General features: G+C 58.3%; 1 protein-coding gene across 5 annotated transcripts in view; it reads left to right on the forward strand.

Moving 5' to 3' along the window:
• Positions 1–26,544, forward strand: part of NAV1 (neuron navigator 1) — a 203,091-nt gene that overhangs the window by 117,170 nt on the left and 59,377 nt on the right. For all 5 annotated transcript variants that reach the window (XM_088845187.1, XM_088845183.1, XM_055418884.2 and 2 more), the window contains 2 exons: positions 2,406–2,508; positions 5,689–6,054. In XM_088845187.1, coding sequence (XP_088701313.1) covers positions 2,406–2,508; positions 5,689–6,054 — 469 coding nt within the window. The remainder of the gene's footprint in view (positions 1–2,405; positions 2,509–5,688; positions 6,055–26,544) is intronic.

Raw genomic sequence — 26,544 nt, forward strand, 5'->3', positions numbered from 1 at the left:
GTGGGATGAATCCTTTTACGGATGCAACTAATTCGTAATTCAGAGCTGAAAATGTGAAGAGTGCAGACAGCCAGTCTGAGGCGCCCTCACCATCCCTCACCTGAGCTGAGCCTTCGGCGAGCGTGGTGTGCCCCAATGCGGCCACCAGGGGTCGCTGCTGGGGCGTGGAGGGATTGGTGGGGGGGCGCTTCTGCGACTGTCCTCGCCCCTGCTCAGTCCCAGCTCTGTCCCCGCCTGCTCCTGGGGCGGCACCCTGGTGCCACATGTTCCTCCTTAGTACATTTCTGCACCGCCAGCTAGTCGCCCCACCCCCTCAAAGAGCCACAGACCCGGTTGGACTGGTCACTTCCAAGGACTTTTGTGGGTCTGATTTGGATACTTTGGGGTAGCTCTGCCCCACTCTACTGGCGTGTTATGAGGAGTATGCTATGTGAGTTAAACATTTTTCCCTGTTTTAAAAGAAAAAAAGAGACATCTTCCTAACGGGACATCTATCCATCCATTCTTTTTTATGTATGTCTGTTGTGGTCGAGTCCGTCCATTCTTGTGACGGCCACTGTACCTGCTGAGTGCTGTCACTGTGGCACCGAGATGCTCTGTGAGGTGCAGGGCCCCTTCTCTGGGGCTCAGTGTCTCCCCGTGAAATGGGGCGGCTGCAGAGAGCTCCCCCACGTGCCGTGCGCCTCCACTCACTAAGGCCTGCAGGGGGTTGGCACACATGGTCTCCGGGTCGCCCTTGGTCCCTTCCTCTCTGGACCACTCACCCCTCAGAGCTGTGCGCGCCTTTTCCCTCGTCTCTGCCAAATTCATGGAAAGCATCTCACTGGCCCAGAAACCCACGTCTCAGCAGCGTGTTCTTGGTCCTCATATGGGCATCTTAGGGCCAAGCTTTAAATACACATGTATACATTCTGACCCTGCCTGTTTTCCACGCCAAACCATCATGACAACCACGAAGCCGCGCCAGGTGACCCTTGCCAGGATAAACAGTCATGGGCAGCCAGAGGAGTGATGTGAGGAGACCCGCCCTCACCCCTGCCCGCTGCCAGCCTTCCTCTACCCTGGAGGAGGGGAGGAGAGGAGAGAGGACTGGGCTGGCCTGGGTGTGAAGCTGCTTCTCAGCAAAGGTGCCCCCGAGGCTCTGGGAGGGCCGGGCACCTGGCTTCCTGTCCCCCTCCCCTGCCCCCGCCTCGCTGACAAGGCAGGCCGAGCAGCCCCCTGCCCGACGTAGTCTTGGGGAAAATGCCTCCTGAATTAAGAGATGTCCCCTGTGGCAGCTTTTAGAGCCGCACACTCCTGCTGGGTCTGGGTGGGTGGGGGACTCATGGGCTCTAGGGTGAGACCCCGGGGGTCTGGTTAGGGCAGTTGCCTGGGGGTCAGAGCTGTTGGGTTTTTCTCTATTGCTTTGCTGTTGTCTCTGTGGGCCCCTGACTCTCCCAGGTCGCCTTTCAGAGGGAATTGAGGGAGCTGCCTACATTCAGTGACTGGTCCAAGGTCCAGGGGAAGCCATGGGTCGGGCAGACTGTGTGTCCGCTTCACAGAGGCTTCCTGGCTGGAGGGCGGGAGTGAAGGGGACGTTCTGGAGCGTCTTCACACTCAGCACCCTCAGTCTTCCGGATGCCCTTCCCGTGGGAAGGCGGTGGGACCTGTTTCTGTTCTCTGGCCATCTCTCCTCCGTCTGCAGTGATGTCCTGCCTGCAAACCACGGCCAGTTCCACAGCCCTGATCCTTCAGGAGTCTGCGCTGGGGCTGCGCCCCCACACGCTTGCCCAGATGCACACCTCTGGCCTGGGGTCTGCATGCCCAGCCTTCCTGAGCCTGCTCACCGCCCCTCCCCACCAGCATCTCCGGGGCCCTGCACAAACTCTGCTCTGCATGTGGACAGCCCCTGCAGGTGCTCCCAGCCAGGGCCTGATGCTGGCTCCCACCAGCTCCCAGCGCCAACCCCCAGTACCACTCCCTGGCTCTGGGATCAGCGACATCACGGCACCCTTGCAGAGTGTTTCTGCCCCAGAGACTGACAACACCACACATCCAGGCACCCCTGCCTCCGATAGCCAGGGTGAAACACCAGTCCATGCACCATGGCAGGCTGGGTATCGGGCAGACGTTCCCGCTAACCCCAACCACAGGGGCCTGGTCTGGAACCTCTGCTAGAAGAAGCAGGACTCCCCAAAGTGATGCGTGCCAGGGTGGTCCTGTGGGTGTCTGGGAGGACACTGAAGGCCGGTGCCCCTGTCCCTTCCAGGGCCAGAACCTCGGGGGCTCAAGGATGTGTCCCAGGCCCTTAGGAAGGCCTGAGAGGCAGAGTCATGTCCCAGGACCTGTCCAGGGATGCAGCCTCCGGCCGCCTCTGACTTGGCAGCGAGTCCTCCCCTCTCACCCAGCTCCTCTCCTCCCTCCAGACCCCGAGTCCCAGAGAAAGAGGACCGTGCAGAATGTCCTGGATCTGCGCCAGAACCTGGAGGAGACCATGTCCAGCCTGCGAGGGTCCCAGGTGACTCACAGGTAGGAGCCCGATGCCCCTCCTCCCCTCTGTGGAGGGCGGGCCCCCCACCTGGGCCAGGGCAGCATGTACTGAGTCCACAGCGGGGAGTGCCCCCTTGCCTGGCGTCGGCTTCTGCTGGACACTTGGACTCCATCTCATCAGGCTAGAGCCTCGCTGGATGGGTGAAGGAGGAGCCAGCATGCGGCTCAGGCAGTGACTGCCCTCCTACATGCCCTCCTGGGTGTCCACTTCCCCGTTGGCCTCAGGGGCTTGCTCACTCCCTTCCTCTCCCTGCTCTGAAGCTTCCACGTGCCCTTCCTGACACGCAGCAGCCTTCTTGCCCCCTCAGCCGGCAAGCGGCCCAGCCTCCGTGTGGTGCGGATATCCCTTCCTGCCCCTCGAGAGCCCTTGCAGCCCCCGCCATGTGGGGCACCTCCCGCTCCTGCCACGCCTGTCTCTGCCCTGGTGTCCTGGCCCCGGGCTTGGCGTGACTCAGAATTTCCCGCACTGGCTCCTGGGGCTGCCCAGATGAGCTCATGCTGTCAGCTCCAAGGGGGACAGAGGGCCAGGCTACACCCTGGGGGTAAGGGGCAAGCCGCCAGGATTGAGAAATCCTGGGGGTGTGGAGCAGGAAGGTAGAGAAGAGTTGGTTCCTCCCCACCTCCTGGGATTGGAAAATGAGAGCAAATGGGCAGTGGGAGAAGGACTTCTCCTGACCCAAGTGTGTGGCCAAGTTATATGCAAACCAAACTTACATACTTCTGGTGACAGAGGACTCATTACTTCCCAGCCATCCCATCCTTGTGGGGTGGTGGTGACTGAAGTGGAGCTGAGTCTGGCCTCAGCGGCTCCCAGCTCTCTTGCTGAGATCCCCTTGTCGCTCCTTCCCACGTTTCTCCCCAGCCCCACCCCATCCCCTGCCTGGGACGCTCAGTGCATCGCTCCCAGATGTCTGAAATATTTCCCGTGATAAGCAGAGCCTGCTGTCTCTGTGACTACCTCTGCTCGAGCCAGCAGGGTTCTAACTGCTGAAGGGACCTGATGAGGAGGGCTGAGAAGAAAGTGGATTTGGGCTCTGGGAGGCTCTGGGACCCTGTACATCTGTCTCCAGCCCTCCCAGCCCTCCCAGTCCTAAGCAGGAACCCACGTGGGACAGGGGTCTGGCTCGACTCCGCTCACCGTTTTGAGGACCCAGTGGATTAAGTCTTGGATGCCCTCCTTCCCCAGCCAGGGAAGTTGTTGGAACAGCTCAGCCCCACCCTCCCTGCCAGCCCCTTGCCAAAGAAGGCCCACGTGCTCTGCTCCTGTGGGGCCACACCCCAGGTTACTCACCCACAGGGCAAGGGCAGCAGCCCCCGTCTCCTGTCCCCACCCCCGACCCCCACACGAAGACAGCTTGACCCCGGGCAGGCCCTGCTGCTTTCTGCAGGCCCTGTGTAAAGTTGACCAGTTAGTGGGCAGCGCCTGGGCCTCTGGCTTGTCTTCCCCTGTGGGAGAGGAACCAAGAGCTCTGAAGCGGTCCTTCTGTTTACTGTGGACCCAGAGCCATTTCCTCCCTGAGCCTTTGGTTTTTATTATTCCTGGTGCACACTTTGATAGCCAAAACAATGCCTCCCTCAGCTTTGATGGCTCTTGGACTAAACGCTTTATACATCAGTCAGCCCTCCCTCGGTCCTGGGAGCCGACAGGATGTGCACCCAGGCCCCAGGTTGGAGGAGGAGCAGCGGGAGGCTGGGGAGAAGGGGCCACGTGCCAGACTTGCCCAGGCTGATCAGGGTGCTTCTGCGTCCAGCGAGCCAGGGGCGCAGCTCCCAGGACAGACACGGGCTGTGTCCTGGAGGAGCCCACGGCCCGGTGAGTGCACCCAGCAAGGCGACTTTCACCCTGGAGTCACAGGCTGCCTGTGGTTTAGTTTAGTTCCTTTTTGGAAACCTTTCCTCCCTGCTGCTTCCCCTATTTCTGACTCAGTTCCCCTGCAAGGAGAGAGTCTGGGTCAGGGGGCTGGGGCTGCAGAGGAAGTGAGACTGCCCCCCGCCCCCCACCCCCAGCCGGCTCTGGCCCATCACGCTGTCCACCCCACACACGTCCTCCCCAGAGAGGAGCAAGACTGGAAGGTGGGATCGGGACTGGAAATCAGGGACCCAGGTTTGAGCTAGAATTTTGGCCACTGACTCAGAGGTGTCTGGAGGTGTGTTTGGGATAAAGTTGAGCAGTGAGGTCAGGGCTGCCCCCTCACCACATTGCCAGGAGAACAGAACCGGGGGCACAGCCGCTCTTGGTGCCAAGTTTGCCCTGAAAACAGGCTTCTCCTAGAGCGCCCGTCCCGACCAGGACTGTCAGGTCCTCTTCCTTCTGTCCTCATCTCCTCACAGCAGCTCGTTTTTATTAAGTCCTTACTGCGTGAGGCCCAGTCCCGAGTCTCAGGCAGAGAATCCTCCTGTTCGCCCGTCCCGAGCAGCAGGAGTGAGGCCAGCCACCTCCAGGACCATGGGCGCCCCTTCAGGGAACTTGCGTGCTCCCCAAGCTCCACGTCATTAGAGAAAGTGCACAAGGCATGACATGGGCCGGCAGCAGGGCCCAAGGGGAGCCGCTGGGCAGCAGCCAGGCCGGGAAGCCTGCTCGCTGGCCGCCCTGCCGTCTCGGCCCCTGTGCACCCACAGGGCTTCTGCAGGGACCACCATCCTGCTCACCCTGAGCTCGTGACAGAAAATAGGTGCTGGATGCCCCGAGGCCTCTGCTCCCGGGTGACCCCTCCCACCCTGCCTCAGGGCTTTACTGAGCACCTTCTGTACACCAGGCATCTTTTTTTATTTGCATGTGGTCCTTCTGAATCTGTGTATGATGAAGTAGCTGTTACAGTTTCATCTCCACTTGACAGAGGAGGAGATGGAGACTCAGGAAAGTTGATGAGGAATCTGGTTCACTGTCTAATAAGTAGAGAAGGATTCAACCCGGGGTCATATTACAAAGTCTGTGCCCTCAGCAGTGGACGGGATCCCTTCCCTTCTGCCCACCAGCCTCTTTGACAGCTGCGCTGACATGCAGCAGGGCCTATACCCTGAGAGGCCGCCTGGAGGCGGGGGAGGAGGGGGCTGGGGGCTGGGGCAGGAGGGTGGAGGGGGGTACTGCAGGGTGCCTGGGGACCTCGCTCGGGGCTCCGCCAGGGCCAGAGGGTAACCAATGCCCCTCTGCCTACCCAGCTCCCTGGAGATGACCTGCTACGACAGTGACGACGCCAACCCCCGCAGCGTGTCCAGCCTGTCCAACCGCTCGTCGCCCCTTTCCTGGCGCTATGGCCAGTCCAGCCCGCGGCTGCAGGCCGGGGACGCGCCGTCGGTGGGCGGCAGCTGCCGCTCGGAGGGGCCGCCCGCCTGGTACATGCACGGGGAGCGCGCGCACTACGCGCACACCATGCCCATGCGCTCCCCGAGCAAGCTCGGCCACATCTCGCGCCTGGAGCTGGTCGAGTCCCTGGACTCGGAAGACGTGGACCTCAAGTCCGGCTACATGAGCGACAGCGACCTCATGGGCAAGACCATGACGGAGGACGACGACATCACCACTGGGTAGGGGTGGCCTGCGGGCCGCCGGGAGGCGGGCCGTCCGGCGAGCGGACGCGGGAAGGGCGGGTGGACCCGGCGCGGGGGGTGCGGGGCCGGTTCACGGGGACCGCGGAGGAGCGAACGGCCCAGGGAGGCCGAGGGGACCGCGGCCAGCCCGGCGCACGGACCCCCGTGGGGCGGATGGACCTCGGCCCGGGGCGGGGGCGGAGCTGTGACCAGGGGCGGGGGCTCGAGCGGTCCCGGGCAGCCGAGGGGGCTGGCGTCCGGGGGCGCCGCGTCACTGGTCCCCGCGGCTGTCACTCTGCCTCGCCCCGCCCTCCTGGCCTCCGCCCCCGCCGGCCGGTGCCTCCGGCCGCGTGTGGGCCTGGAGAGTCGGGGTGACCGCGATCCGTCCCCCGAAAGGCCGCTGGAAGAGAGGCCTACGAGTCTGCTGGCAGCCCTGGCTTGGGCGCAGCTCTAGCTCTGCTCCCGCCGCCGTGCCCTCTCTCCCCTGGTTTCTGCTGCAAAGCTCTGCCCGCGCTGCAACTTCTATCCGACCCAGCTCCTCAAGCCCTGCTTTCCCGCCTTCTTCCTCCTGGCTTTTTCTGCCCGGTAGAGCGGTTTGGGTTTGTGGGGCAACGTGGACAGAGGGGCAGGGGAGCAGTCTGGAACGCAAGGGGAGAGGGCAGGAGGGGAGGGGTACTGGGGTCTGGGTGTTCTAGCCGGGGGTGCCCAGAGCCCGGGGTGCGCCTGGAGGCTCTCGGACACCCCCACACCTGCCTTGCTGTGCCCCAACTCGCCCCTCACACAGGAGGCCGCAGGGCCCCTCCCCGACCCCTCGGGACCACCTCTCCCCAGTAAACAGCTTGAACTGGAGGAGAGTGGGAAGTAGCTGAGGTCCAGGCTGTCCACTGCTCCCCACCCCGGGGCTGTACTGGGAGAACCTGGCAGGGCCGGTCGGGCCGACAGGCTGCTCTGAAACAAAACAACTGACTCACCAGTGGGGCTGTTTACTGCCTGTGAGTCCCAGGAGCCAGCCGACCTCACGCTGAGATCGGCCAGCCCGGGGCTGGGACCCGAGATGGCTGTCCAACTCCTCCTGGGCGCGGAGGGTGTGCTGGGCCACCTGGAGCCTGGTCCCTGCCCCAGGAAGCCCTTCTCCTTCTCTGAGAAAGTGTCTGGTCCTGTCCCCTGACAGCACCCAGCTGGACAGGTCAAGAGCACAAGCCATGGGGCTGAGGGCTCTGAAAGCCCTGCTGTGTAGGAAGGACCAGGGCCCTGCCTGCAGGGCTCCCCACACCAGACAGAGGCGGGAGAGCTGGCCCTCCAAGCACACAGGGGCCATGCAGAGTGCTCCCCGGCCAGGCCCCTGCCCTGGGAGAGAGCCCAGTCTGAGGCTGGCAGTGGCACCTCCGGCAGCTGACTGGTTGTGTGAGCTTGGACAAGTCCCTTAACCTCTCTAGGCTTCAGTTTGTCTCTCTGCTCAGTGCAGATGATAGTAGAACCCACGCTAGGGTGATTATGAAGGTTAAGTGCATTCATCACGGGAGGTGTTTGGAATAGCTCCTGGCTCTTCGTAAATGCTCAATACACGTTGAAGTGAAGTGAAGTGAAGTAAGTCGCTCAGTCGTGTCCGACTCTTTGCAACCCCATGAACTGTAGCGTACCAGGCTCCTTGGTCCATGGGATTTTCCAGGCAAGAGTGCTGGAGTGGGTTGCCATTTCCTTCTCCAGGGGATCTTCCCGACCCAGGGATTGAGCCCGGGTCTCCCGCGTTGGAGGCAGACGCGTTACCCTCTGAGCCACCAGGGAAGCCCCCGTACCTGTTAGCTCGTATTTATTGCCATTATTTCTATTGTTGTTACCATTATCCCTGTCATTGTTAAAACGCCCTCTCGGAAGGTCGGTAGGGACTCCTCTCTCTAGGCCCCAGACTCGCCCCCGGGGACTAGGCAGTCCAGCAGAGCCCCACCAGGGTCGGCAGCAAGGACCAACGTGTCAGCAGCCGACCATTCCTGGGGACACAGATGGGAGGTGGGGGCCGGGAAGATGCCCTTGCCCCCCCGTCTTTGTTCTCTGCCCCTGGACGGCGTGTGTGCCCGGGATCCGTGCGCGGGACCGTCCCTCCCGGGGCTCGCTCTTTGCACAGTCCAGGGACGCCTGTGGTTCCCAGGTGTGCAGAGTGTCCGGGGCGATACCCACTGGACGGACCTCACTGTGCCCTGCAGTGCTGAAGCCAGGATAGCTTCACGCATGCTGTTGTGGTCAGCCCACAGTCCGCAGCCGCGCTCAAAGCCGGTTGCGAGGAGTTTCAGCGTTCGCTTCCCCAACAGCACTGTGGGCACAGCGGCCTGCAGTGCGCTGGGCAGTCCGAGTTGAGGGGAGTCCGTTTATGTTCCTCAGTAATTATGTTCCTCAGTAATTTTAACGTAAGCGGTTACTCCTCAGTTTCGTGTTTTCACAGTTAAGGGTTGTTTTTTCTAGAAAGCTAAAAGCGAGGTGTCCTGGGTTCCAGCAAACCTGAGCCACGCTTACCAGCCTCTCCCTGGCCCTCCCTCTCCCACTGCAGTTCCCATCCAGGTTTGGTAACTTACCAAGTGCCCTGCTCCTGAGGAAACTGCTTTTCCTACGCATAAAACGAGCAGAGCTGTTCTCCACTCCCAGCAGTGACTCCTCATCTCCCCGTTGGCCCCTGCCCAGAGTCACTCACTTCCTGCCTCTCCGAAGCCCCAGCTCAGGGCCACCGGGACAGGCGAGGCTGCCCCCTCCCATCGGCCGATAGCTGCCACGAGCCGTCTGGGTGAGCTGTGGATGGCAGGGACCCCCAGGCTCTCCCGGTGCCCTCACTCACCTGCGGGGGCCATCCACCTGGAGCTCTTGCGAAGTTTGCGTTCAGCCCTGAGTCAGATCCCACCCCAACTCCATCCAAATGCCTGGTCCTTTCTTGGGTTGTCCATCCGGCTGAGCTCAGGGAAGGCAGATTCTTCAAACTAAAGCTCAGCAAACCAGGATGACAAAAGGGAATGCAGTTGCCAAAACCACCGTGTACTTAAAGTTAAGTATTTAAGCAGCTGTGGTAAAATGTGTCTTTATAAATGGCCAATATCTTAACCGTGTTTAAGAGTTTAGTGGCATTAGTTGCATTCGGATTACTGTGTCACCATCACCGATGCTCATACCCAGGACTTTTCATCTTCCCGAACTGAAACTCTGCACACATGAGGCGCTCACTCCCTCGCGCCCCTCAGCCCCTGCCCCTCCGCTTTCTGTCTCTATGAGCCTGACTACTCTAGGACCCGCGCAGAGGTGGGATCACACAGTATTTGTCTTTTTCTGATTGGCTTATGTCACTCAGCTGCAAGTCCTCAAGGTTCATCCACAGCAGGCGTCAGAATCTCCTTCCTTTTCAGGGCCAAATAGTGTTCCCCGGCATATGCACACCACATTTAGCTGATCCATTTACCCATCGAAGTGCGTTTGGGTTGCTTCCACTTTCTGCTGTTATAAAGAGCTTGCTATGGACAAGGGTGTGCAAACATCTGCTTGAGAATCTGCTTTCAATTCTGTGGAGTATACTCGCAGTGGTGGAATTGCTGGATGGTTCTCCGTTTAATTTTTTGAGGGATTACTGTACTGTTTCCCACAGCAGCTGCACCATTTTACATTCCCACCAGCGATGTGCAGGGGCTGTAATTACTCCACTTCCTTGCCCACAGTTGTTATTTTCTATGTGTGTGTTTTTTAATAACAGTCATCCTGATGGGTGGGAAGCAGTGTCTCACTGTGGCTTTAATCTCTATTTCCCGAATGACTAGAGACGTTGAACATCTTCTCTCGTGTTTCCCAGCCATTTACGTGTCTTCTTCGGAGCAGTGTTTATTCGGGCCCTCTGTCCGTTTCTTAGTCAGGCCGTTTGGTTGTTCCGGTTGAGTTGTAGGAGTTCTTCGTATATTCTGGATGTTGACCTCTCATCAGACACATAATATGATTTGCACGCATTTTCCCCCATTCTGTGGGTTGCCTTTTCCCTCTCTTGATAGTGTTCTTTAATGCATGAAATTGTTCATTTTGATCAAGCCCAGTGTATCTACTGTTTCTCTTGTTGCCTGCATGTGGATGTCATAGCCAAGAAATTATTGCCAAATCCACTGTCGTGAACCCTTTCCCCAATGTTTCTCTCCAAGAGTTTTATCACCACTGGGGCTTTTTAAAAATACAGACTCCACGTCTCCCACCCCACCTACCACAGCAGATTCTCTGCTACCTCAGGAAGCCGTATTTTTCTGACACTTCTCGGTGATTTGGGGCTAGTCCGTCTTCCCTTTGAGTTAAGAAATCTTCTGCATAGTGACTCCAACAGCTTCTCTCAGCCTTGATTTTCATGGGCTCAGCGAGAGGGGGCTTTTGCGTGTGTCTCAGTTACTTCACTCATGTCCGACTCTCTGTGACCGCCTGGACTGTAGCCCACCAGGCTCCTCTGTCCATGGGCCTCTCCAGGCAAGAATACTGGAGTGGATTGCCGTGACCTCCTCCAGGGCATATTCCCCATGACAGATCGAACTCCCATCTTCTGTGTTAGCAGGCAGGTTCTTTACCACTAGGAAGCCTGATGGGGGGCTTGCTGCTGCTGCTAAGTCGCTTCAGTCGTGTCCGACTCTGTGCGACCCCACAGACGGCAGCCCACCAGGCTCCCGCGTCCCTGGGATTCTCCAGGCAAGAACACTGGAGTGGGTTGCCATTTCCTTCTCCAGTGCATGAAAGTGAAAGTGAAGTTGCTCAGTCGTGTCTGACTCTTCACGACCCCATGGACTGCAGCCCACCAGGCTCCCCCGTCCCTGGGGTTCTCCAGGCAGGAACACTGGAGTGGGTTGCCATTGCCTTCACCTGCGAACAGAGTGAGATGGCGAGAAAGTGTCAAGTATTCCCTGCAGTCTGCTTCACTCCCGCCTCGTGATCGGATGTTGTCATCTGAGAAAGAAAGGCCGAGTGGAAACCTCCATCCAGACATTGTGTCGTGTTCTCAATGCCAGCTTAGAGTCTCTTCTCCAGACACAGACAAGCTCGTTCATTTCAGTGCTTCCTGAAATGACCCAGATGCCCAGCTCCCTGTTGTTCTCGTCACCCCGCTGTGCAGGCAGGTCATCAACGACCCCTTCACACCGGGCACCTGGACTGACCCGCCTGCCGTGGTCCTGCCGGGATGATGCCCAGAACACAGCACCGTGGACAGCGTCGGCCCAGCCCTGTCCTCGGTGACGGTGCAGGACAGTTCTGCCCCTGCGAAGAGAAAGGGAATTTCCTTTTCTGAAAGTAGGAAGGTCTAGGATTTCATCTAAGGAAGGGGATGAGCTCCACAGCCATCTGTGGCTGGAGGGGGAGAGACGGCACCTGTAGAGGGAAAGCAGGCTCCGGGTGCGGGGTGTGCGTGTGTGTGTCTGTGCGTGTGCTCTGTGTATGGGGTGTGTGTGCATGTATGTGTGTGTGCATGTTGTGTGTGGGCTGTGTATATGTGTGTGGGGGCTGTGTGTGCGCATGTGTATCTGTGTTTGCATGCTGTGTGTGGACTGTGTGTGCGTGTGTGTCTGTGTGTGTGCATGTTGTGTGTGGGCTGTGTGTGCATGTGTGTCCCTGTGTGTGGGCGGGTGTGTGTGTGCATACGTGTATTTGGGCCGTGTGTTCATGTGTGTGTGTGCATCTATGTGTGTGTGTGCACAGGCTGTGTGTGCCTTGGACATGGACGTGCCTCTCACTCTCCACGTCCTTCTGTGTGAACGCTGGTCTGGGGGGGAAGATGGGACCAGCTGATCAGCAGCAGCGCTGCTTCACACACCCTCTCGGGAGCCCTTTGTGTGCTGTAGAGTGGTCTCAGCAGCCCTGCAAGATCACAGTCCAGAGGCCCAGGCCGCAGGCCGCAGAGCCTTAGACTGAGCCCTGCAGTGTGCCAAGGACAGCGTGTCTCTGGGGTCGGGTGGTTCCCACACCGGGTGGCAGCTGCTGTCCCTCCCACGTCCCTCCTCACAGCCCAGCTTGCCCTGTTGAATGGTGCTTGAGGCCTGAGGGCAGATCGCATTCGTGTCCTTGGCACTAAACTGCCTGATGTTGAAAAATGTCACATAACATAAACCGCAGGCCCTGGCCTCCTCCAGGCTGGCTCTTGGCTTCCAGACGCAGGTGCCCAAGCCTTAAAGGAACCCTCCCACCTTGCTGAGCAGCCTGGGCCTCAGTGGCCCCCTCCCAGGAAGGGGTGTCACTTGCTGGGCTCCAGATCCCAAGACACCCTGCCCAGTGACCGCATCCTCCTGCAGGCACCATGTCTGCCGGGTTTGTTGGGAAGGAGGCGGATCTGCCATGTGACTGGCCAGGAACAGACTTGTCCCACTCCGCTTGCCTCCTCTCTACCAGCGGGCATCCTGCCCGTGGACCGGGGCCCCCAGCCCGGCCTGTGCCTGCGGGACCCAGGATCGGGGCAGAGACCAAGGCCGTCCCGGGGAGGACCCGGCATTCAGGTTCAGGAGGGAAGCCGGTTCTGCCCTTGCAGGGCGTCACAGCTGGAAGGGAGGGGCTGCCTACTGTGTCCCAGCAGGAGAAGAAACAAGATGTGGACAGGTGCTGTGTCTCTTCAGGGTGACACCTGGCGGGATGGTGTCACCTGTAGACTTGTGCACATGGCCTTGGCTGGGAGCCTCTGGGTGCAGGGAAAGGGGCCTCTGGGGTCCATCCTGAGCCCCTGCTAGCTTGCTCTGTGGCCCCAAGCAAGCCCCCAGCCCCTCTGAGTCTCAGTTCGTTCACGTGTAAGAAGGTCATAATTTGTGTCTTGGGAGAGTCAGGTGGAAAAGAGTAAAGTGTTCTGTAAAAAGCGTAAATAACTGTTGGTTTGAAATATATTTATTCTAGTCCCAACATACTGTTCTGTTCATCTGACTGGTAGCCTTTGTCTTTATGAGGAGCTGTTAGTGTATCTGGGTAAGTTTGCTTAAACCTACCACCTGAGTTTGAGTTTGGGCTTAGACTGTTGTTCGGGGTAACCTTATTTTGCTTTTTGACAGCGTCTTGATATTCTTTTGGTCCTGTGGTGTGCAGTTAAATAAGCCGGCCTTTATGAGCAGGCTTGCCAGCACGGGCCAGCTTGGGCCCGTGGCGGCTGGCGGGCTCGCCCTGCGGTGTGGAGCCAGCTCAGGGCTGGGTGGGGCTCAGCTCTTGTCTTGAGCTGGTGGCCCGCTGTCCGTCTGTCTGAGTTCCCTGGGCTGGAAAAGGCAGCGGTGGTCACACCTGGTCTGTGAGGCTCACGCGAGGACTGAACTATCGAGTCTGCTTGCTTCGTGTATAATGAGTGTTGGATGGTAGCCGTTCGTTGACCGACAGCAGCAAGCTGGTGGCCGTCAGCGGTCACAGGCACCTTCTGAAATGTGCGACGGTTTTTGGAAAAGTGTGTGCTGACCCTCACGCTTAAGTGTGACGTTTCTGAGCCTCAGAGGGAACGTGACAAACTGAATGGTTTAGCAAGCGGGACAACTGCGTCCTGACCCGCTCCTGCCTGTTCACGCAGTACCCACGTGTGGCTTGGAAACCCTGGCCACGGGCCCAGCATGTGGCTGTGAGGTGTAGCAAACTGATTGCGCCGAGCATGACACACGTGACCGTGGTCCCTTTCCTACCCCAGCAGGGCTGTCCGTACCGTGAGCGTGCATATTTGTACATGAAGTGTGTCCTGGACGGGGTCCCCAGACACAGAACTCGAGACAAGGTTTGAGTACGAGTGATTTATTTCGGAGACAATTCCAGAAAGCCCGGACGGGGTGGGGAAGTGGATTGGGGAGAAAAGGAAGCCAGTGCAGGACTCATCCTGCGGGGGTCGCCGCTGTGGTAGCTGGCCTTGGGGGTCCTGGGGGAGGAGTATGTGCCCACCCAGAGGGCCAGGAGGCATGGTTATTGGCTGGAGGCATCGCACCCCGGTGTTCCCTGCTGCTCCACGAGGCTGAGCGTCACAGGTCCTGCAGGGGGGCCCTGTCTGTACCCCGGGGGCAGTCACTGCAGGGGGGCCGTGGGGGTGGCTCAGGCAGCACCAGCGACAAAGAGGGAGACGGGAAGAGAAGAGGCTGTGGAGTCAGATCCCTCGGTCTGCTGGGAAGGAGGGGTGACTTCAAAACACCCATCGCTCCTGAAAGAGAGCAGTGAAAGCACTGCTGAGTCTGTGTGGGGTTCATCGGGGTCGCCGGGTCTGTGCAGACCCAACAGGGTCGCTGGAAGGCTGGAGGGAGCCAGGTACTCCAGAGGGGCAGCTGGATGTGCGCTGGTTGCCAGGGCAACGGATGCAGGCTGAGGAGGGCCCCCCAGTGTGTCCTGTGACCTGCAGGTGAGCTGCTGGGCTTTCCCTGCGTTTGCGGACATACAAGCTCATTGACGGTCACGATGGACAGGGGCTGCAGCCGCTGTTGAGCGGGGTGGAACTCGTGTGTGTGATTTTTACTGCAGTAACTTGTGCTCTGTTATAATTCTTTAACAACTGCATAGTGTGTGCGGTTTACAAAACTCTATCTTAGTTCATCTTAATGACTCTGTGAATTAGGTATTCTTTTCCCTAATTTTAGGCTTTCCTGGTGGCTCAGACAGTAAAGAAAATCTGGCTGCAGAAGACCCGGGCTCAATCCCTGAGTTGGGAACATCCCCTGGGGAAGGGTATGGCAACCCACTCCAGTATTCTTGCCTGGAGAATCCCATAGACTGAGGAGCCGGGGGGGGCGGCTAGAGTCCATGGGGTCGCAGAGTCAGACACGACTGAGCGACTAACGCTAACTAACTTCCCAGGACAAAAGAGAGGAAACTGGACTCGGCTTCACTGGCTCGCCAGGAGCTCACAGCTTGAAAGTGGGGGTACGAGAGCAGAACCAGGCCTCTGACCCACACACCCCTCCCCAACCCACGGACCCCTGCCAGTTCTGGCTCACCCACCTCCTCCCTCTACCCTGGGGGCCTCTGCCCTCTGTGTGCCGTGCTGGGGCCCTGAGCTTGGCGGCGGTGACCACAGGCCTTCCTGCTCCTGCAGTCAGAGCTCCCCAGGCACCAGCAGGTGTGTCGTTGGCTGGCCAAGGGGTTACTGTGGGAGGCTTCCTCGATGCCCCTGAGCAACCGCTCCGTCTGCAAGGATGGGGTTGCACTTTGCAAAACCACAGAGCAACCGCTGTGGGGAGCTCAGGACAGAGGAGTGCCCGTCCTGTGAGTCCAGCTCTGCTGACTGGGACTGAGAGGCCGCGCTGTTCCAGGATGCTCGAGCTGGGCCCCTCTGGTCTCTGGGCTATCAGATATCTCTGGCCAGGCAGCAAAGGGCCATTCATGGTGCTGAAGGAGGGCCAGCCAGCCAGGCCGGGCACTCATCCGCTGAGCCGTGAATGGGCTGCCCCCAGAGGCTCTCTGCTGCATATCAGGGATGATGTACCAGCGCAGGCAGGTACATGAAGGTCCGGGTTTGAAAGACAGGCAGAACAAGCCAGGTCCAGAGCCCGCAGGCAGGTGGCTGTGCAGAGACATACCGGCACCCATGAACACACAGGACAGGACTCGGAATGACGGGTGGACAGGCCGATGCTGGGTCTCGGGCCTGCATGACGGGCCGCCTGGGGTGTGGGTGAGAGCTGTCCAGGCACAGTGTCGGAGAGGCTGTGTGCGCACAGGCCCCGCCAGGGAAGGGGACAGCAGCAAAAAGGCCAGGGAGCCTCAGAGAGGTGCAGGGGCCTGTCCAGTCCAGAGAGTGGGAGGGACCAGGGTCTCACAGCCTGCCGCCCTGCCCACCTTGGCTGGCTCGCATGAAGAGGGTCTGCCGTGCACCCTGCACCATCTTCCCGGTGTGGCCTCTCCTGCCAGAGGCAGGGATGCAGCCCTGCCAGAGCTGCTGCACTCCTCTCCTGACCGCTTCCCTGGCCCCGTCAAGCCCATTTCTTGGCCCTTTTCTCACTGGCCATGCTTTCCATCTCTTAGCCTCCTCGTCTGGCTTCTGGCTGAGCCCTGGTGTGTTTGATGACCAGGGGCCGTTCGGGAGTGACACCGTCTCCTTGGATGCAGCCACGCGGACAGACCCGGGTGTGGGGCCTGCGGCAGCAGCGACTTCCAGGACACGGGCTTTCTGCCAAGTGTCCTTAGAAGAGGAGGGCCAGCCGCCCGTCACTGCCCCTCTGAGCCACTCGCCCCCATGGCTGCCCCAAGCCTATGCTCAGCCTTGCCCGGAGGTTCCCGTGTGAAGTCCCGCCCTTCCCAGCTCTGAGCAGTCAGCCTTGCGGTCTGGGCGGCCGCAGCTGTCCTGTCTCTCGTGTCTCCTCTGGTCCCTGGGGTTACTTTTCTATTCTTGGGAGGCTGGCGATGGTGGTGGTACCCTCCGGAGGCCTCCCGCCCCGATTTCTTCTCAGTTTGTCGCTACTGCCTGCGTGACCCTGGATAATGACTTAAGCTTCCCCATCTGAAAGGAAAGGGGTGGCACAGCCCTCCTCAGGTCGCTCGTTCACACGGCCAGTGAGGCACCTGGGGGATGCAGCAGGGAGATGTCCTTACTCTTAGAGAGATGCAAACAAGCCAGCAGGTGGCCCCGGTAGGCCAGGCGGCCCTGTGCACCGCAGGGGAAGACGGAGCGGGGCGAGGGGCAGAGTGATGAGCGCCGGCTGCTGGAGAGACCGCAGGGAAAGCTGTCCAGCAAATGCTGTCCAGAGGAGCACGTGCAAAGGCCCTGGGGCAAGAGCGAGCCCGTGCAGGGAGGTCAGTGTGGCTGAAGCAGATTAAACAGGACAGACTGTGGTCAGAAAAGAGGTCAGGGGAGCCAGGGGCCAGCGTGCAGGTGGGGGGCAGCCTCAGGCAGGCTTCTGACGGAGGAGCCACCCGACTGACCTGTCTTGTGTTGCAGAGGGTCCGTGAGGGGGCAGGGATGGAAGCTGCGGGGGTCACTTGGGTCCAGCAGGGGCGGGGGAGGAGGCAGAGGTGGTGAGCAGGGCTGGGGAGTTTTCCAGCACCTTCTCGGCCTGGGTGCGACTGGAGATGCAGCTCAGTAACATGATCCATGGGGTCGCAAAGCATCGGACACGACTGAGCGACTCAACTGAACTGAAAGGGGAACCTGGGGCAGTGGGAGCTTCGGTCACCCTGAAACCAGCGCTCCGTCCTCAGGGGTCTCACACTGGTACCCACAGTCGCATGAGTGCACAGACACACAGACACGTACACTCACACTGTCACAGGCACACACACGTGTGCACACTCACTCACACTGTCACAGGCACACACACGTGTGCACACTCACACACTGTCACAGGCACACACACGGGTGCACACTCACACACTGTCACAGGCACACACGTGTGCACACTCACACTGTCACAGGCACACACACGTGTGCACACTCACACACTGTCACAGGCACACACACGTGTGCACACTCACACTGTCACAGGCACACACACGGGTGCACACTCAAACACTGTCACAGGCACACACACGTGTGCACACTCACACTGTCACAGGCACACACACGGGTGCACACTCACTCACACTGTCACAGGCACACACACGTGTGCACACTCACACACTGTCACAGGCACACACACGGGTGCACACTCACACTGTCACAGGCACACACACGGGTGCACACTCACACTGTCACAGGCACACACACGTGTGCACACTCACACACTGTCACAGGCACACACACGGGTGCACACTCACACTCACACTGTCACAGGCACACACACGGGTGCACACTCACACTCACACTGTCACAGGCACACACACGGGTGCACACTCACACACTGTCACAGGCACACACACGGGTGCACACTCACTCACACTGTCACAGGCACACACACGGGTGCACACTCACACACTGTCACAGGCACACACACGTGTGCACACTCACACACTGTCACAGGCACACACACGGGTGCACACTCACACTGTCACAGGCACACACACGGGTGCACACTCACACACTGTCACAGGCACACACACGGGTGCACACTCACACTGTCACAGGCACACACACGGGTGCACACTCACACTCACACTGTCACAGGCACACACGTGTGCACAGTCACTCACACACTGTCACAGGCACACACACGGGTGCACACTCACACTGTCACAGGCACACACACGGGTGCACACTCACACACTGTCACAGGCACACACGTGTGCACACTCACACTCACACTGTCACAGGCACACACGTGTGCACACTCACACTCACACTGTCACAGGCACACACACGTGTGCACACTCACACACTGTCACAGGCACACACACGTGTGCACACTCACACTGTCACAGGCACACACACGGGTGCACACTCACACTGTCACAGGCACACACGTGTGCACACTCACACACTGTCACAGGCACACACACGTGTGCACACTCACACTCACACTGTCACAGGCACACACGTGTGCACACTCACACACTGTCACAGGCACACACACGGGTGCACACTCACACACTGTCACAGGCACACACACGGGTGCACACTCACACACTGTCACAGGCACACACACGGGTGCACACTCACACACTGTCACAGGCACACACGTGTGCACACTCACTCACACTGTCACAGGCACACAGACACGTACACTCACACTGTCACAGGCACACACACGTGTGCACACTCACACACTGTCACAGGCACACACACGGGTGCACACTCACACTCACACTGTCACAGGCACACACGTGTGCACACTCACACTGTCACAGGCACACACACGTGTGCACACTCACACTGTCACAGGCACACACACGGGTGCACACTCACACTGTCACAGGCACACACACGGGTGCACACTCACACTGTCACAGGCACACACGTGTGCACACTCACACTGTCACAGGCACACACACGTGTGCACACTCACTCACACTCACACTGTCACAGGCACACACACGTGTGCACACTCACACTCACACTGTCACAGGCACACACGTGTGCACACTCACACTCACACTGTCACAGGCACACACGTGTGCACACTCACACTGTCACAGGCACACACACGGGTGCACACTCACACTGTCACAGGCACACACGTGTGCACACTCACACTCACACTGTCACAGGCACACACACGTGTGCACACTCACACTCACACTGTCACAGGCACACGTGTGCACACTCACACTGTCACAGGCACACACACGGGTGCACACTCACACTGTCACAGGCACACACGTGTGCACACTCACACTGTCACAGGCACACACACGGGTGCACACTCACACTGTCACAGGCACACACGTGTGCACACTCACACTGTCACAGGCACACACACGTGTGCACACTCACACTCACACTGTCACAGGCACACACGTGTGCACACTCACACTGTCACAGGCACACACACGGGTGCACACTCACACACTGTCACAGGCACACACACGGGTGCACACTCACACACTGTCACAGGCACACACGTGTGCACACTCACTCACACTGTCACAGGCACACACACGGGTGCACACTCACACACTGTCACAGGCACACACGTGTGCACACTCACACTGTCACAGACACACAGACACGTACACTCACACTGTCACAGGCACACACACGTGTGCACACTCACACACTGTCACAGGCACACACACGGGTGCACACTCACACACTGTCACAGGCACACACACGGGTGCACACTCACACACTGTCACAGGCACACACGTGTGCACACTCACACTGTCACAGGCACACACACGGGTGCACACTCACACACTGTCACAGGCACACACACGGGTGCACACTCACACTGTCACAGGCACACACACGGGTGCACACTCACACTGTCACAGACACACAGACACGTACACTCACACTGTCACAGGCACACACACGTGTGCACACTCACTCACACTCACACTGTCACAGGCACACACACGTGTGCACACTCACACTGTCACAGGCACACACACGTGTGCACACTCACACTCACACTGTCACAGGCACACACGTGTGCACACTCACTCACACTCACACTGTCACGTGCATGCATGCACCCTCGCACAGACTCGCATCGCATCTGCTCGGGCAGCTGAGGGTCCACAGGCCCTCAGGGGGCAGCTCCTGCCAGCTCCGTCACCACCGCCCCGTCCGTCCTACTCTCTTGGAGCCACAGAGACGCTGACGTTTGGAACGTGAAACAGCCACCCACTGTGTGTGCTCTGGCAGGACGCCGCCTCTCCCAGCTGTGGGGTGGCAGGATGGCTGGCCTCCTCAGAGGCTGTGTAAACATTTCGGGAGCAGCACACAGCTGGGAGCGGACCCTCGCCCCCAGCTGGCTCGTTCGCCGCTGCGGGGACGTCTCAGCCTGGTCCGGGGCCGCCGACTGCAGGCCCATGACGGCCGCCCTTCGTGCCCCCTTCCCTCTGAGCCTGGAGGCCTGCTCTGCGGGAAGGCCCTGAGCAGCTCGCTTGCCCTTCTCGAGCTCCCCGGCCCTCCCCACAAGGACAAGGGCTGGCAGAGAAGCTGCCCCCGGGGTGGGGGGGGCGGGGAACGTCCCCCCAGGGGTCCAGGAGGGGGTGGGGGCCAGGACAGCCCACTGAGTGCCGGGCGGAGAGCGCGCAGGGTCATGCATGGTCCTGAGAGCCCAGGCCTCCCTGACCTGAGACAGAAAGTCCACTGAGGACCCAGGAGCCCAGCACGGGGACACGGGGGACCCTTGCTCCCGAGGGCTCTGTGAGGAGGAGGCGATTTGGGTCCTTTCCTCTGCGACCGGGTCAGTTTCTGGAAAAGCACCTCCCTGTCAGCACCCCGCCCCAGCCTGGGACCCGGAAAGCAGAGCTCAGTCGCACCTGTGGGCCCCCCTGTGCTCAAGGCACGTGTGCCGCCGTCCCCAATGGTGGGCGAGGTCGGGGCGCTGACAAGGTGTCCGTGAGTCCTCTCTCCACGAAACATCCCAGACAACACCTGTGTCCAGTCACCCACAGTGCCCAAAAACCCAGTGACCGGCTGGCGGAAAAGAGCAGGCGCTCCTCTGTAGGCTCGTTGCTTAAGGAGTCGAGCCTGCAGGGAGCGGTCCTCACCGGCCTCTGCCGCGGGAGGGGGGTCAAGGTGGAAGAGGTGGCCCCTTGTGCAGCCCACCTTCCTCCTTGGGGAGGAGAGAGGGCTGTTCTGTTGGGTTTTGGCAGGCGCCAGGCCCACGGAGGAGGGGTGACAGGCCCCGCAGCCCGGCGGTCCCCAAGCTTTTTGGCGCCAGGGACCAGTTCTGTGGCAGACAGGTTTGTCCACAGACGGGCGGATGGGTGGGCGTGGTTTCAGGGTGAGTCAAGCACAGCCCGTTTACTGTACACTTGATCTCTGTCACTGTTAGGCCAGCTCCGCCTCAGACCATCAGGCACCAGATCCCAGAGGCTGCAGACCCCAGCTCTAGCCCTCAGCCCTGCTGGGGGAGGGGGGCTCAGAGAGTTGCAGCCCCTCCCGGGGCTGAGCCGCAGGCTGACTTGCTCTGTTTCTGGTCAGCCCCCCCGCCGCCCCGGGCGTGAAATGCAGGGGCTTTGGAGGGCCAGAGGAGGGGGGCGGCTGAGGTGCAAGGTGTCACGAAGCCCACAGCTCTGGGCTTGAGGGGCGTCACTGGGGGAGGGTGACCGCTCAGTTCCCTGCACAGAACCTTCCCACCCTCCAGGTAAACGCTGTGCCTTTCCACTCAGCTCCCTCTCACTCCCTGTAGGCTCTGCCAGGAAGCACGGAGGAGGAGACCTTAGGGAGAATTCACAGCTAGGCCTGGAGGAAAACATACCCTGCTGGTGGCATTCCGTGCTGGCCTGCTGGCCGAGGCTCGAGAGGAACCCTCTCGGTGCACTCCCCTAAGCTGTTCCCAGATGACCCAGGTCGGCCCAGCACGGAAGATCCGTCCCCCTCACCCTCCATTTAGGGTGGGCGTGAAGATGGGGTGCCGGCTGGGGGTCTGCCCCAGGGACACCGGCCCCCAAGTGAGGTGGGCGATGCTGCTGCAGAGCCCGCCTTGCTGTGGTTCCCCCTAAAGCCCTTCAGCCTGGGACCTGCTGGCCCTTCCCTAAGTCTCACCACCCAGACCCCCCAGAGAGTAAAGGGAGTGAAAACCCACCCCGGCATGCTGGGGGGCGCAGAGGGCTTGGCACTGGCTCCCTGCAGCCCCTCACTTCCCTTTGGACACAAAGCGTATCTGAAAAACGTGACCAGTGTCTGCACCCTCAGAAACAGCCCCCTCCCAGCAGGACTGTTCAGGGACCCAGGACAGAGTCCCCTCGGCGAGGTCTCCACAGCTTGGGAAAGTAGAGCTGCAGCCCCAGGTGAGAGGCCTGGGTGCTCAGGACTGGAGCTGGACCGGTGATCCGATCCCCGATCCTCGATCCTCGAGTCTCACAGCTCGGCCGCACCTCCCTGAGGATGGGAAGTGGGGAAGGGCTCCTCGGCCTTGTGTGTGTGCTCAGTTGTGTCCGACTCTTTGCGACTCCGTGGACTGTAGCCCGCCACACTCCTCTGTCCATGAGATTCTCCAGGCAGGAATACTGGAGTGGGTTGCCATGCCCTCCTCCAGGGGTTCTTCCCAACTCTGAAATCTAACCCTGTCTCCTGCATTGCAGGCAGAGTCTTTACCATCTGAGCCACCAGGGAAGCCCTAACACCGTAAAGCCACAGGCCAGGCAGTGAGGGGCCTCTAGAACACTGGTCCGGGTTTCTGCACGGCTGTCACCTGAGCGGCTCACACCCAGAGATACAGCTGCTTGGGTTCTCCGTTGTCTTAACCCAATCCCTTGGGGCTTTAAAAAAGCATCATTGCTGCTGCTGTTTCTGTTGATTTAAGAAACTGAAGATATAACCTGTCCATTTCTAAGACACGGGCTTCCCTGTTTGCTCAGGTCACTTTGGGGTTGGGATAGACCTTACCTTCCACACTCAGAGCCTCTCAGAAGCAGGATGAACCAGAAGCAGGGGTTGGGGTGCAGCCCCTTCTCCTCTAGCAGCCCCTCCTTCCTCAGCACCGGGGTTAAGTTACCAGGAATTCCCTGCTACTGGACCCCACTTTTTTTCTTACCCTGCATGAAAGTCTTCACATTTGCGATCCTTTTCTTCCTGATCTGTCAAGTGAAAATGCCCCCCGGATGAAGGCGCAGACGCTTGCACCTTGCACGGTGTGAGCTATTCTTTCTCCCCACAGTCAACCCCAATACGCATGCCTCCCTGCCCCCCAACCCCGTGCTGGAGGAAGCCAGGCCCCCCCCTTCGTGGTCGCCCACCCTGCACTCTGCTGAGCAGCCTCTGGCATTTGCACTCGGGGTGCCCTTCACCCCCTCAGCATCCTCTGTGATGCTGCCAAATATTTTGACTTTCTCTGCCCACCAAAGCTGAATAAAAAAATACAGAGTTTGGAGAAAATAGAAAGGTGGCTTTAATCCTCAGCTGAGACACAGCAGGCTCGTGCTTCAAGAAAGGTGCCCCCCTCCATGAGGAATCTGGGAGATTATCTAGATGAGGGCTCACAGTCAGGGGTGGGTGATTAGGAACAAAGGTGTAAGGATCTTGTATTCTTCCTCTTGCATTGTTTCAAAAATACTCTTAGGCCAGCGTCAGGTAGCCCAGTAGTTGGGTCCATTGTCTTTGGTGAATTTTACTGTGGCCTCCTTTCTGTAAGGCAAAAAGAAGAAGAAGGGGTGGTCGGCAAAGAGAGTGCTGTGAACGCAGGATGGGATGAGCGCAGAGTTAAATGTAACAGGTGCAGAATGGAGGTCAGACGGAGCTTGAGGGCCACAGGTGTGCTGTCCAGGCGATAAGAAACCTGCAGACAGTGGATTAAAAACAAGAGACGTTACTTTGCCTGCAAAGGTTCTCCTGTGAGAGTGCTGCACTCCATACGCCAGCACATTTGGAAAACTCAGCAGTGGCCACAGGACTGGAAAAGGCCAGTTTTCATTCCAATCCCAAAGAAAGGCAGTGCCAAAGAATGTTCAAACTACCACACAATTGCACTCATCTCACACACTAGCAAAGTAATGCTCAAAATTCTCCAAGCCAGGCTTCAGCAATATGTGAACCATGAACTCCCAGATGTTCAAGCTGGATTTAGAAAAGGCAGAGGAACCAGAGATCAAATTGCCCATATCTGTTGGATCATAGGAAAAGCAAGAGAGTTCCAGAAGAACATCTACTTTTGCTTCATTGACTACACCAAAGCCTTTGTGTGGATCACAACAAATGGTGGAAAATTCTTCAAGAGATGGGAATACCAGACCACCTGACCTGCCTCCTGAGAAATCTGTATGCTGGTCAAGAAGCAACAATTAGAATCGGTTTATGGAACAACGGACTGGTTTCAAATTGGGAAAGGAGTATGTCACGGCTGTATATTGTCACCCTGCTTATTTAACTTATATGCAGAGTACATCATGAAACATGCTGGGCTGGATGAAGCACAAGCTGGAATCAAGATTGCTGGGAGAAATATCAATAACCTCAGATATGCAGATGATACCACCCTTATGGCAGAAAGTAAAGAACTAAAGAGCCTCTTCTTTTAATTTTTTTAAAATTAATTTATTTAATTGTAGGCTAATTACAGTATTGTAGTGAATTGGCCATACATCGACATGAATCAGCCATGGGGTCAATGTGTTCCCCATCCTGAACCCCCCTCCCACCTCCCTCCCCATCCCATCCCTCAGGGTAGTCCCAGTGCGCCAGCCCTGAGCACCCTGTCTCGTGCATTGAACCTGGACTGGCTATCTATTTCACATATGATAAAACACATGTTTCAGTGCTGTTCTAAAGAGCCTTTTGATGAAAGTGAAAGAGGAGAGTGAAAAAGCTAGTTTGAAACTCAACATTCAAAAAACGAAGATCACGGGATCCAGTCCTATCCCTTCATGGCAAATAAAAAAGGAAACAATGCAGACTGAGAGACTTTATTTTGGCTCCAGATTCACTGCAGATAGTGGCTGCAGCCATGAGATTAAAAGACGCTTGCTCTTTGAAAGAAACTTTGTTGACAGAGGTCCATCTAGTCAAAGCTATGGTTTTTCAGGTAGTCAGGTATGGATGTGAGAGTTGGACCATAAAGAAAGCTGGGTGCCGAAGAATTGATGCTTTTGAACTGCGGTGTTGGAGAAGAATCTTGAGAGTCCCTTGGACTGCAAGAAGATCCAACCAGTCCATCCTAAAGGAAATCAGTCCTTAATATTCATTGGAAGGACTGATGCTGAAGCTGAAACTCCAGTACTTCGGCCACCTGATTCGAGGAACTGACTTGTTGGAAAAGACCCTGAACCTGGGAAAGATTAAAGACAGTAGGACAAGGGGAGGCCAGAGGATGAGATGGTTGGATGGCATCACTGACCTGATGGACATGCGTTTGAGCAAGCTCGGGAGTTGGTGATGGACAGGGTGGCCTGGCGTGCCGCAGTCCATGGGGTCACAAAGAGTCAGACATGACTGAGCGACTAAACTGAACTGATGGCTTTTTCAGTCGTTATATACTGATGTGAGAGCTGGACAGTAAAACAGTCTGAGCGCCGAAGAATTGATATCTTAAAACTGTGGTGCTGAAGACTCTTTAGAGTGTCTTGGACTGCAGAGATTAACCCAGTCAATCCTAAAGGAAACCAACCCTGAATATTCACCGGCAGGACTGATGCTGAAGCTGAAGCTCCAGTCCTTTGGCCGCCTGATGCGAAGAGCCAACTCATTGGAAAAGATTGACGCTGGGAGACATTGAGGACGGGAGGAGAAGGGGACAATAGAAGACGAGATGGTTGGACGGCATCACCAACTCAATGGACGTGAGTTTGAGCAAACTCCGGGAGACGGTGAAGGACAGGGAGGCCTAGTGTGGTGCCGTCCACGGGGTCACAAAGAGTTGGACACACCTGAACAACTGAACACAGCTAAGACACAGGACATGATTTACATATCGACTGAGTCTCCATCACCAACTACAGGTCAAGACCAGTTAAGGGAAAAACAGAGCTCAGAAAAGGGCTAGAGAAAGAAGAAAACTGTTTCCTCTTTTTCACTGTAATATCTGCAGACCTTGTTTTAGGCGCTGTACTCTTATTGGGGCTTCCCTGGTGGCTCAGAGCTTAAAGCATCTGCCTCCAATGTGGTAGACCCGGGTTCGATCCCTGGGTTGGGAAGATCCCCTGGAGAAGGGAACAGTAACCCACTCCAGTGTTCTTGCCTGAAGAATCCCATGGACGGAGAAGCCTGGTAGGCTACAGTCCACAGGCTCGCAAAGAGTCGGACACGACTGAGCGACTTCACTTCACTTCACTCTTACTGGAACTGGTTTAAAAGCTTGGAAAGGGTCAGGGAGGGGATTTGGAGAAAGCCCTCTGGGGAGGGTCCAGGTTGCGGACCCAGTGCCCCCCTGCACACCCGTCTGCCAGCACAGTTTCAGGAAGAGCCAGGACTTAACCGCTGCCATCGTCCTAGTGGGGACAGAGGGCTTGTGACCCGCAGCCGGCATGGGGGGGCCACTGGGAGGTGTGACCCGCAGTGGGCTTGGGGGTGCCTGGGAGGTGTGA

The sequence above is a fragment of the Moschus berezovskii genome, chromosome 17, assembly GCF_049115385.1.
Source record: "Moschus berezovskii isolate FMDL1 chromosome 17, NW_MosBer_1.0, whole genome shotgun sequence".
NCBI lineage: Eukaryota > Metazoa > Chordata > Mammalia > Artiodactyla > Moschidae > Moschus > Moschus berezovskii.